This window comes from Lygodium microphyllum, chromosome 30, assembly GCF_053477565.2.
Source record: "Lygodium microphyllum isolate KBCC chromosome 30, Lygodium_microphyllum_v1.1.10, whole genome shotgun sequence".
NCBI classification, from domain to species: domain Eukaryota; kingdom Viridiplantae; phylum Streptophyta; class Polypodiopsida; order Schizaeales; family Lygodiaceae; genus Lygodium; species Lygodium microphyllum.
In genome coordinates, this window is record NC_141164.1 from 59778768 (window position 1) to 59791308 (window position 12541).

At 42.0% G+C, this 12541-nt stretch overlaps 1 protein-coding gene across 2 annotated transcripts in view; it reads right to left on the minus strand.

Annotated features, from left to right (window-relative positions):
• CPI1 (cyclopropyl isomerase) overlaps positions 1-12541 on the minus strand; it is a 159953-nt gene that overhangs the window by 101964 nt on the left and 45448 nt on the right. For both annotated transcript variants that reach the window (XM_087672767.1, XM_087672765.1), the window contains exons 2-5: positions 12210-12343; positions 12042-12125; positions 8615-8656; positions 8418-8528 (exon numbers count right to left, since the gene is read on the minus strand). In XM_087672767.1, the coding sequence (XP_087528893.1) occupies positions 8418-8528; positions 8615-8656; positions 12042-12125; positions 12210-12343 (371 nt within the window). The remainder of the gene's footprint in view (positions 1-8417; positions 8529-8614; positions 8657-12041; positions 12126-12209; positions 12344-12541) is intronic.

Consider the following 12541-nt stretch of genomic DNA (forward strand, 5'->3'; position numbering starts at 1 on the left):
GAAAATGGAGAATGTTGAGAATACCGTCAAAGAAAATGCAGAATGGATAGATGTGGCAAAAAAGAACAAAGGAATGCATGGCAACAAAGTGGAAGTCATGAATGCCACCTTGGAAGAAGAGGCAAAAAGGCGGGTACGCGCACTCCACGTAAGAGTGGTTGGACTAGATGAGAAAAGCTCCCCAATTGAAGATGCTGCAGCTCTTGCCACCAAAATTGGAGCTACAAATGTACCCATCATTGGGGCTTGGCGAGTCGGGAAGGCTGACACAAAAACAAAAGTCCTCATCTTGAAGTTTGGAGACCTGGAAAAGAAGAGAGCCTTCCTCTCTAAGAGGATCGCTCTCAAAGGAGAAAAGATCTACCTAGATAAAGACCTCACCCCAGCCCAGTTAGCCCACAGGAGGGAAAATATGCCACATGTTCTAGAGGCACGGAAAGCAGGTAAATGGGCTGTATACAGAGATGGAAGAGTCATCATCACAGAGAAAAGGACGGCATGACGGTGCGCGGCCTATGAGACCCTGAAGTTCACACTGTGGAATTGCAATGGCTCCCTTAAGACAGATGTAGGTTATTTTGAGGATACTTTTAAAGGTATAGACATTGCTATGTATACTGAGACACATTAATGTAAAGACAGTCGTTTACCTGATGTATATGGGTATAGATGGGAAAGTGTATATCGCCCTCAGCCTAGACGGCCTGGAGGGACGAGGGGATCAGGAGGTGTGGCAATTCTATTTAGAGAAGAGCTCCGAGATACAGTCCAAGTGGTACATAGAGATGTAGAGGCAAGATACATGTGGATCAGGTTACGTACAAGCAGAACTCGCGACATGTATATTGCCATATGCTATTTTCCCCCTGCGTACTCTAAGTTTGCCCCTAAAGAGGCATCCCCGTATACACCACTATATGAGGACATAATGGGATACATGAGAATTGGGGATGTTCTACTAGCAGGAGACTTTAATGCACACACAAGAAACAACCAATCTGCTTTCTTTGACACTAGTGATGAGATGTTCAGAGATATTGCATTAGATGAAGTGGGATTAGTTAGATCAGCCCAAGATAGAGAGAGAACAGAATATGGAACACACCTACTGGCACTGGGAAGTGCACATGGTTTGGCCATCCTTAACGGGCTACCACAGTGGCCAAGATCTAATGGCTTCACATGTTGGAATAACAAGGAGTCAAGCACAGTGGACTATTTGATTGGATCACCCAACTTGCTACCTGACATAAAAAGTTTTGAAATCTCAGACAGACCAATTGGATTAGTAGCAGACCATGCTATTCTAGCCTTCACAATGCAATATGGGCATATACATGAAGCACAGTCACATATACCAAAATTACCACGCTATGATTTTGTGGAAGCGACCTCACACATATACAGCATTACTGTGCGAGATGCATTGAGGGAGCTAGACACACAGGCCTCTCTGGATGAGTTTACAAGACAGTTGGCCGAGATAATACACACTTCAGCAGCATACACTTTCCCACACACTACACCGTCAGATAAACCTCCACGAGGTAATGCTCCACAGAATGGCTGGTATGATGATGAGTGCAGAGAGACACGAGCACGTTTTCAGCGAGAGCTGGCACTTGGTATATGCACCCATAAGCATGCTCGAACACTCTTCAGACGGTTGGTACGCAAAAAGAAACAGGAATACCTGAGCAGACTAGAAACAGAAATGTATTCCATGTTCTTGGGGCAGGACAGCAAGAGAGCATGGAAAAAGATGCATGAGAGCCAGCCACCCCTACAAATTACTAGACCGGATGATTGGCATGGATATGCTTGCACACTCTATGATATCCCTCGCCAAGAGCCTATGCCACTCCCCTCAACCTCAAGACCAGCAAATTGCAGATTTTTCACAGAAAAAAAAGTGAGGAATGCCATATGGAAGCTGAAAAATGGAAGAGCCCAAGACCATGAGGGTTTAGTGGCTGAACACTTCACGCATGCCTGTGATATTCTGGCACCAACGCTGGCTCACATCTTTAATAGGGCAGTTTGTGAGGGATTTCCAACCTGTTGGTCAGACCATATTATTGTGCCACTCTTTAAGAGTGGAGCCCCGCGCTACCTAGTAACTACCGAACTATCATGATTGGACACATGCTGGCCAAGATATATGGCTCTATCGTGGAACAAGCGTTGAGTGAATGGGCCGAGATGCATGGCCTGAGGTCAAAAGGCCAGGCTGGCTTCAGGAGGGGATATACAACTCTAGACCATATCTTTACGTTGAGGGCAATCATTGAGGAAGGCAAGGCATTCAAGAAAAAGATCTATTGCTGTTTTGTGGACTTTCGCAAGGCCTTTGACACAGTGCCACGTGCTAGACTCATGAAAAGAATGCAAAACATTGATGTGCCCGTAGAGATACAGTGGAGTATCTATGCCCTATATGAGACAGTGACAGGCAAAGTACGAACACCTGAGGGCATCTCAGATACAGTCAATAGCACCATTGGGGTGAAACAAGGCTGTCCACTTTCACCGACACTTTTTGGGCTGTATATAGATGAAATTTCAGAATATGTGGATAGGACGGGTGGGGCCGGAGCCAGCCTAGCTGGAGTGCTGATACCATTACTGCTTTATGCCGATGATATTGTACTTATATCTGACTCACCTGAGGGACTAAATAGACACTTGGATGCATTATCAGCTTTTTGCAGAGATAGAGATCTTAAGGTGAACCTTGGGAAAACTTAAGTTATGGTATTTAACACTTCACCTGCTTGGGTGACAAGAGCTGAGCACCAGTTTACTTTTGACGGAGAGCCAGTGGAGATGGTTAGGCAGTATGTTTATTTGGGGGTCACATTGAAGGGACCACAGTTCTCTTGGAGAGAGACATCAAAGGCTCGTTTGGCAAAAGTATATGCAGCCTTAGGGGCATTGGAGAGGCAATGTGCTCACATACAATTTCATGAGCCGCGCACCAAGCTGTGGCTTTTTGACACCTTGGTTACACCCACACTCCTATATGGGGCAGCTATTTGGGGTCCGAGTCTGTTTCACACGAGGAGACAGCCTTTGGGAGACCAGGATGGACCAGAGAAGGAATACTATGATGGATGGGAGCACATGGAAAGACCACTGGTCATGATGATCTCACGCATGATACGAGCGAAGAGCTCGACCCCACATGAGATTATCAGAGCTGAGTTGGGGGCATCACCCATGGTGGCTGAGGCCTTGGTTCAGGCAGTGACTTTCATACATAGACTATGGGAGCTCCCCCAAGATAGATACCCACGGCTAGCCCTGGCCTCTTCTAGACAACTAGCAGCAGACGGTGACAGACACTGTTGGTATGCTCAGATGAGTACATGGATGTGTCTACATGGTCTGCAGATTGACAGACTACCCCCCTTTGACTATAGCCTGGATTGCCCTACACTTGACCTAAGCCGATCAGAGCTAAACCATGTGATCAGAGCAGACATACTGAAGTTAGATACGGAGAAGACCTGGATCCGACCCCCCTCGCCCCATGGCACGAGGATGACACACTACCAGACCCACTTCCTCCAGGTATCTGAGGATGGTTTCATCACCCGACCCAATTACATGGACACACAGCTGCCTCATGGACTACGCACAGTTATTGGTCAGATCCGCACCTCATCCCACCACCTGAGGATTGAGACAGGCAGATGGGAGGGTATACAGACAGAAGAACGCATATGCCCACTATGCGACAGAGAGCCAGAGACAGAGGAACACTACATCTGCCGATGCACTGTATATTACGACACACGAGATAGATACCACTGTCTGTTTCGAGAGGGTTTTGGACCCCTGAGACGGATCATGCAGTATGAGGATCAGAGATGCTTGGGATTTTTCCTCTTGGAGCTCCAGAGGCACAGAGCAACAATTCTACGGAGTAGGAGGCACCCACAGCTCGGCTCACATAGACAGAGAGCAGTCACTGACTTTTTCATGGATACACGACAGAGTATGGCAGATACCACTACTACTGCCACACAGCCTACAGGAGTATATCATCATTGGACCTCATCTTCTGTAGGTGTCCCTTTGGATAGAGCAGTGGCACTTAGCCGGTCTAGGCGCCCACGTCCACCCGGACAAAGGCCTAGACATCCACACCACAGACAAATTAAAGCCATCATTGAGCGCCACAGGAGACAGATGCCAAGACGCCTCAGCTATGTAGAGATACACCTCCCTAGAGAACAGACATATCATTGATGGAGAGTTTTCCTTTCTCTACTCTCACTTTCAGATCACTGACATGTTTCCCTTTTATGGGACACTATTTCATTTCATTTCATATTTCATTTCCTTTTCAGTCTTATAGGCATGTTTTTCATCTTTTTTCTCGTTCTAGATAAGAAACACACCATCATTGTATGTACTGCTTTGGTCTCATAGGCCACATTGGCCTTTCAGAGACGTTAATATACTCTCTCTCTCTCTCTCTCTCTCTCTCTCTCTCATAGAAAAGAGAGTGAAACATGCTAAATGGAGATTAAAGAATGGGACAACTCATAGTTGTGTTGGTTTATTCGCAAAGCACTTTGCACATGCTTGTGATATACTAGCAACAAGGTTGGCTCATATTTTCAATAGAGCAATTTGTTAAGGGATTTTCAACTAGCTAGTCAATCCATACAATTGTACTGCTCTTTAAGGGCTGAGATCCTATGGTACCTAGTAATTATATGACCATTATGATTGGCCACATGCTAGCTAAACGTATGGATCTATTGTGGAGCAAGCCTTGAGCAACTAGAGTGAAACATGCTAAATGGAGATTAAAGAATGCGACGGCTCATGATCGTGTTGGTTTAGTTGCAAAGCACTTTGAACATGCTTGCGATATCCTAGCAACAAGGTTGACTCATATTTTCAATAGAGCAATTTGTTAAGGGATTTTCAACTAACCAATCAAGCCATACAATGGTACCACTCTTTAAGAGCAAAGACCCTATGGTACCTAGTAATTACAAGACCATTATGATTGGCCACATGCTAGCTAAAATATATGGATCTATTGTGGAGCAAGCCGTGAGCAACTAGGGTGAGATACATGGCATTAAGAATGGCAAGTCCAGCTAGTTTCAAGCATGGATACACCTCACTAAACCATATTTTCACACTAAGGACCATTTTTTAGAAAGGCCGAGCACGTAAGAAAAAATATACTATTATTCTGTGAATTTCTGTGAGGCATTTGATATGGTGCCTTGAGCAAAACTCATGAGGAGGGTACAACATATTGGTGTCCCCAAGAAGCTACGATGGACAATCTATGCTTTATACAAGACAGTGATAAGCAAAGTAGGGGCCCTAGCAGTTCTCTCAAATTCAGCCAGCAACATTATCATAGTGAAACAAGGATGCCCAACCTCACCCACCTTGTTTGGGCTCTATATAGATGAGATCCCAGATTATATTGATAGAGAGGGAGGGGTTGAAGCGAATTTAGCTAGGCTAGACTACATAGACATTTAGATGCATTATTAGCTTTATGCAAAGATAGAGACCTTAGGGTGAACCTTTGAGAAAACCAAGGTTACGGCATTCAACACCTCAACCACTTGGGTGACAAGATCCGAGTATTAGTTAATTTTTATGGAGAGCTAGTGGAGTTTGTCAAATAGTATATATACCTAGAAGCTGCTTTCAAAGAGCCATAATTTTATTGGAGAGAGTTATCAAAGGCTTGACTAGCACAAGCATATGCATGATGGGGTGCATTGGAGAGACAATGTGCACATATGCAGTTCCATGAAAAATGCACCAAATTGTGGCTCTTTGATACATTCCTTATATCCACACCCCTCTATCGGGTAGCCATTTGGAACCCAAGCATCTATCATGCAAGGACACAACCACTGATAAATTTTGACAAATTATGATGGACCAAAGAGGGAGTTTTATGATGGATGGAAATATATGGAGTAACCGCTAGTCGTGATGATATCACAAATGATACAAGCCAAGAGCTCAATCCCACACAAGGTCATCAAAGCAGAGATTTGGGGGGGAGGGGGGGGAGGAGGAGGAGCAGTACCTATGGTGGTTGAGCCCTATTCCAAGTAGTGACTTTTTTATATAAATTATGGAAGCTCCCTCAAAATAGATACCCACGGCTAGCATTTGCTTAATCTTCACACCTCTTGACAAAGGATGATAGACGTTGTTGGTATAATCAAATGGGTATATTGATGAGTTTGCATGGTTTGCATATTGACAAATTACCCCCCTATGATTATAACTTGGACTGCCCTATAGTCAAGCTTAGCCAGTTAGAGCTCAACCATGTGATCAAAGCAAAGATATTGAGACTACATATAGAGGGAACTTGGATTAGACCCCTTTCACCACATGGCACAAGGATAGCATACTACTAGAGCCATTTCCTTCAACTCTCTAAGGATGGTTTCATCATCCAATCAAGCTATATGGACACTCAATTGCCACACAAGTTACATACAGCTATTGGACAAATTCATATCTCAATGCATCATCTAAGGATTTAAATAGTTACATGGGAGGGTATGGAGGCAAAGGACCACATGTGCAGACTTTGTGATAGAGAGACAAAGACAAAGGAGCATTACGTCTGTTAATGTACAATATATTAAGATATTCAAGGCAAATACCACAATGTGCAGAGCCTGAAACCCAATTTGCCTTGGAATTTTTTAGGAATGCAACAAACTATGCATGGTTAACCCACTATAGCATGCATGATCTTGAGCTGATTCAAGCAGTTAGCATAAGCACAACAACAAAGTCAACACATCTACATAGTTAGGCAATCCCATTTTTTGCATGAGAAAACTTTACCCTAAGTTTAACACTCTATGGAATTGTCACAAGGACATGAAATTTTGTTTACTTTACTTAACATTTGGATTAATTTTTAATCAAATATTTAAATATGTATTACATATGTGAAGTGCAATAGAGATTATTTCATATCCTAAGCCAAGAACCCGAGGAAATCAATGGATGTCAAAGGCAAAAGTTTTCTTAAGTAATGTTACATAGATACTAGGTTAGTATCTGGTACCAGAGATTGGCCTAAGATATTTTATTAGCCATAAGTCTCATTTGGTTGGTGATACTAGGGATTTGGCATTTAATGGTACTTAATGCGAATCCAAGGGCTAAAGAAAACTCAAGAATACTTGGGAGATGAATTGGCCTAGTCAATTTAATTTTAGCTAGTCAAACTAATTTCTTTAGCACTAAAATAATTATTATATTAATTTCCAAAAATTTTAAGGAGAGAGAGGGGAGGGGGAGGGAGGGGGGTTTCATTCCAGCCTTGTGCAAGCTGAGAGAAATAGAGAGAAGGCCGCCATAGATACTACAACAATTGACAAGTCATTTCTAGCCAGCAAGAGACCCTCCGGGAGTTGGTAACATGCCTTGAAGAGACTACAGCAATAGATGACAGCAGTTTGAGGGCTATTTCAACCAAACAAACATCATATTTGATGTGTTCCATCAATGAAGACAGCTTTCATGGTTGTCTAGGCAAGGCAACATCTGATTTTTTTCATTTTCTCACGAGATGGAAGTCTAAATTTTCTCTCTATTTAGCCTTCTCTCTCATTCTCCAGGCATTTTCCAACCTTGCTCCAAAATCTCAACATTCTAATCCCTGGAGGCTGAGAAATTATATTTTTCTATATTGTAAACCCTAATTTACAATAAAAATTAGGGTTTGACAACAACCTTGGCAAGTGTGCCAAGAGATTGGAGCCTCAAGACTTGAGTTTTCAAGTCTGAGAATTAATTCTCAGCAAGATTCAAGTAAGGAACCAGTCAACATTCAAATCTAGGGCAAATTTCATTTTCCAAGGAGTTGGTGAAGGCCAATTTCCCTAGCAAATCAAGGGGCAAATCAATTTGAAGACTTGCTCATCATTATTGGCAGGAAGGGGCTTTTGGCTTGCAAAGGGGATTGAAGGAATCCCATTATACTCGAATTCAATTGCAACTAAAGAAAAATACATACAAAAAGGGGTGCCAATTTTGGGGGCCAACAGGGTGTCCAATGTCCAAGATTGATTGGTAAATGTTTGTGTTTCAGCATTTCATTAATTATTGCTTGCTGTAATTAAGTTATAATCAGGTTATTACCACCCCTCCTTGAAGGAAGGCTGGTTTCAGGTATCCTCACATGGTAGAAAAAATATGGTAGAAAAAATCTACTTCGAATAAGTAGAGTTACCCATGAGACTACTTGAGAGAAAGCACATAGCATGTTTACAGCAATAGATTGTTTGTTGCATTGTATGGACTTGCTACTCAAGAAATGGGAAAACTAATAACTAGTACATAACAACAGCATCTAGAAAAAAAGAGTAAATATTAATGCTTAGAATTGGTACATTGTTGAACTTGTAAGATGGAAAAGTGTAGTTGGCTCCCAGGACAGTGAAAAAGTAGTGTGTCCAGAAGAAGTTTCCCACATAACTAAATATAATGATCCACAATGAGGCCTGTCACACACAATACTCATAGTCAAGGTTAAGACATCCAATGTATTGCTCAAGTGTATACAAGTTTTGGGTTTTCAATTGCTTACTTTTAACCAATAACGTTTCCACCATTGCTTGCCAACATCCCCCTGGAAATGAAGAGCCAGAAGTCAGAGTTAAAGTATAGAAGAAACAGGGACAAATTTACAGACTTGAGGAAGCAATAAACATAAGAAGTAAATGAGGTGGAAACAGGAAATGAGAGGAAGTTGCAAAGGGTTATCATGAAGAAGCCCAATTCTGAGGCTAGGCATCTTAGTTTCATTGCAAGCTGAGAAACTGGTTGCACAAAATAACGCAGCTTATTAGGCTGACTACGTCTGCACAATGACTGGCCAAAAAGTCATACATCTGTGTCTTGTATAGGTAAAAGGGACTGCTGATTCATGACATCCACACATGGTGCATATGTACTCCTACTCCTCGCCCTCCCCCTTCTCCTTTGACTTCTTCATTCTTCCTTTTCCAGCCCATTTTTCTTATTTTTCCTCTTCATCTTTATCATCTTCTTCTCATTATCATCACCAAACAGTTCCAACAATCACAGGAGCAAAAGTCTCGTAAGAAAGGTTCATGGACTATTGGTTTGGCCAAACTTCAAAGTTTTGGACATCCAAATGGCTGTAGACAGTGATTTTAAATCAAAATGTTGGTTATAAGGATTTGGGAAACTTGTAAAACTACTTCAATCCTTTGTCTTACAAGGTGTTAAATACAAAAACTCTCAAGAGCATTACTACTCTTGGTCCTCGGTCGGTCAATGAGTTCTCAAAATCAATAATTTAGTCACCTATATCAGGCACTTACATAGTTGCACATGTGAGTGGTTCCAGATCAATATCAATAAATTTGGCCATCAACCTTTTCTTTCCACTCTCTTAGCCTCTTCCCTTGCCATGCAACCACTAAGTCATCTCAACCAGTTCATGGCATGCTCATGTGGGCAGCAGGTGACCCTTGGTATCAGAGCAGTTTTCAACATCAAACCTGCTGCAACCTTAGCATTTACCAGTTTTCCAATGTTATCTTCTAGAATGGAGAGCCAGGGCAACAGGACAGCAATCAGCACCCAACAATCTCTGCCTGTGCTATTATTAGATCTTAGAAAGGCTGTGATTTTGCAATGTCAAGCCACAAGCCACCAAGGTGCCATGGCAGCAGACCTTCCAGCCATGCGCCATGGTGCATCTTGTTTCCTATCTTTCCCATTGCTGATCATCTTTGAGTTTAGAGAGTGTGTTCGGAGCCTTGTTAGCCCCTCCTCTGTGTTCAAATTGGTGCTCACTTGAATTTTGCCTAAATAAACCTATCCTAGGCCCTCCTCAAGTGCTCACTTGAGCTTGGCCTCTATAAACCTATCCCTGGCTCCACGCTTCTACACTTGTATTTTGGCTCTTAATTGTGAAGACCTTGAACACGAGAGCTGTTGTCCTTAGCATGGATTGGAGGCTACACTTGTTGCTCCTCTTCACTATGGCTATTGTCTCTTTGTTAGGTTGCACACTAATCGATTCCAGTTCGTGTACCTTGTGTTATTTGCACTTATACTTCATGTTGATGTTTTGTCTCTATGCTCATCAATCTTGTTCCTTCACTTCTGTGTTGCCTCATTCTGACCACCTCCTGCAAGGTATGGAGAATGTATTTCTTGGTTCAAAGACTGCAGAGATTGAAGGATTAGTACTTTGAGGGGATACTGCAGTCTCACAGGAGGGAGATTCACAGCAGGGAGATTTTCATAGGGCGCTCAGATGATACTACAAGTTTATAGGATTTCAAAAGGATGGTTTGTCAAGACGGCAATTTGATCTCACAAGGAGACATTCGCACCTCCAAAAGAGGTCATTTCCATCCAAAAGGGCACTTCTCAAAGGAGCCGTCTGCTTCCAAGTCCATAAGAAGGCCATCTGAGTCCCATACAGTGGTACCACGGTTTTGGCGCATTATTTTCCAATCATTCTGTAGAATTTCCAAACATAGCCAAGCTTGATTTTCCAGACATTATAGAGGGCCACTACTTTTCCTTTCTGACAAAGTTACCAAAGTTAAGGAGAGTTGAAGATCCAGATCAATATAGAGCTACGTTTTCAGTTTCCAGATTTGAGGACCAGCTTTGAGTTTCTTCAATGTCAATTTGACATTGCACACACCTACCACACCTTTTGAAAGGGGGTGCTTATCCTCTCTCCTTTTGTGCTGCATTCTTCAGTGAACAATTCTCATACTAGAGGAGGCTGTTCCTTACACCTCATTCCTTTTTATACTCTCAGACGTATCCCTATAGCTTCATTTGAATTGGCCCATCTTCGTTTTGTTCCCAAAATGTCATTGTCAGGGGGTGCTGAGATTGTGTCCAGCTCCATTTTGGGCATGCCCATCTTTTGTCCTAAGTACACCACAGCTTTACACACTTTCATGCACGTTTGATGCACCTCAAGCAGCTTTTCGCCATTACCTACTTATATCAATCACTTGTGTCACACATATCAATTGTACTATCAGTCAGTCAGTTGTGCACTTCATTGCTCACATTCGTTTCTCTCCTGATTTGAAGTGTAAGTAGACTGTGAGTGGACACCTTATAGCCTCAGACAGTATCTCACACAGTACTTGGACTATCTTACATAATACAAACACATTTTGGTGCATTAAACATTTGATGCACCTCAAGCAATGTTACATCATTGCCTTGTACACACACATCAATTGTACTACAAGTTGATCAGTTGCATTGTACATATTCATCTCTCCCCATGTTTATTATTTGTGTGTGAGTGGGCGCCTTATGGCCTTGGACTATACCTGAAACAGCCCCCTTATAGCCGTGGACTATATCTCGCACCATTCTTGGACTATATCTGAAACAATACGAGGACAGTTTGGTGCATTAAATAAACCTCAAGCTAATAGTTATGATCTTGGCCTTATAAACAAGGGCCTAGTATACAGTCATTCTCCTTTCTCCACATTATCAAAAAAGTATGCACCTGTCTTTCTCCATCCTTCAAGACTCAAACCCTTCTAGCATTTATTTTTTTTTGTCATCTCTTGGATCCAACAGTCTTATGCAGAAATGTAACATGTTCAGCTGTGCTATACTGTGGATTAATTGAGCACATGGGCAAGCTCAGTACCTCACCTACACTGATAGTTGGTCAGCTTTAAGTGGGTCTATCATATTTCAACCAGCCATGTGTTGTAGCAACTCATGCATGACCTGAACTTGACATCTGAGAAAGTATGTGATATTTATCCTAGTTATGCATCACATTGTGATGGGTAAAAACAAAGACCAAAAGCAAATATGCATTATCAAGTCTAATGGGAGAGACAATATCCTGTTATGATAAGTTGCTAAACTAACAAATATAACAAAAAACATGGGTCATTGGGTATAAAAACAATCATATTGTGCTCAGTGAATGACTAATGTCACATACTAAAAGGGTGAATAGAAGTTTTATGTTTACATACCTTTCCAACTAAGAAAAATGGTAAAATAAATGAAGGTAATGCTGAGATAAGGCCAATGATCAAGTATTCCAGCTCTGCAAACCTCTAGATTGCACAAATAAATTGTAGATCAACGCCTCATTCTAATTCAGGACAAAAATGATTAAAAGCAAGAAGAATGTTGCAAACCTCATATAGGCGGTATGGTACAACAATGCCAAGGCATAATGTTAGCCAAAAGGGAGTGTATGCCAGGAAAAACAGTTCCCCCCATCTCTTGCTTAAAGTTGGAGCAAGCCATAAACTCTCTTTTATTTCTGATGCTGCAGTAAAGCATAGGTGATTAGTAGGTGAAGATTCAGACTTCACAAATAAAGAGAATTACTTTTTTAAACTGAGAAGATAACCCATTTTAAAAGGCACCTCTATGAAAATTATCAATAAAATCTAAAAAGTGCAATGTACATAAAATTTAAAAGTTTGTTGGGTGGTGGGGGATGGGGGTGTGTGGTTACGATTAG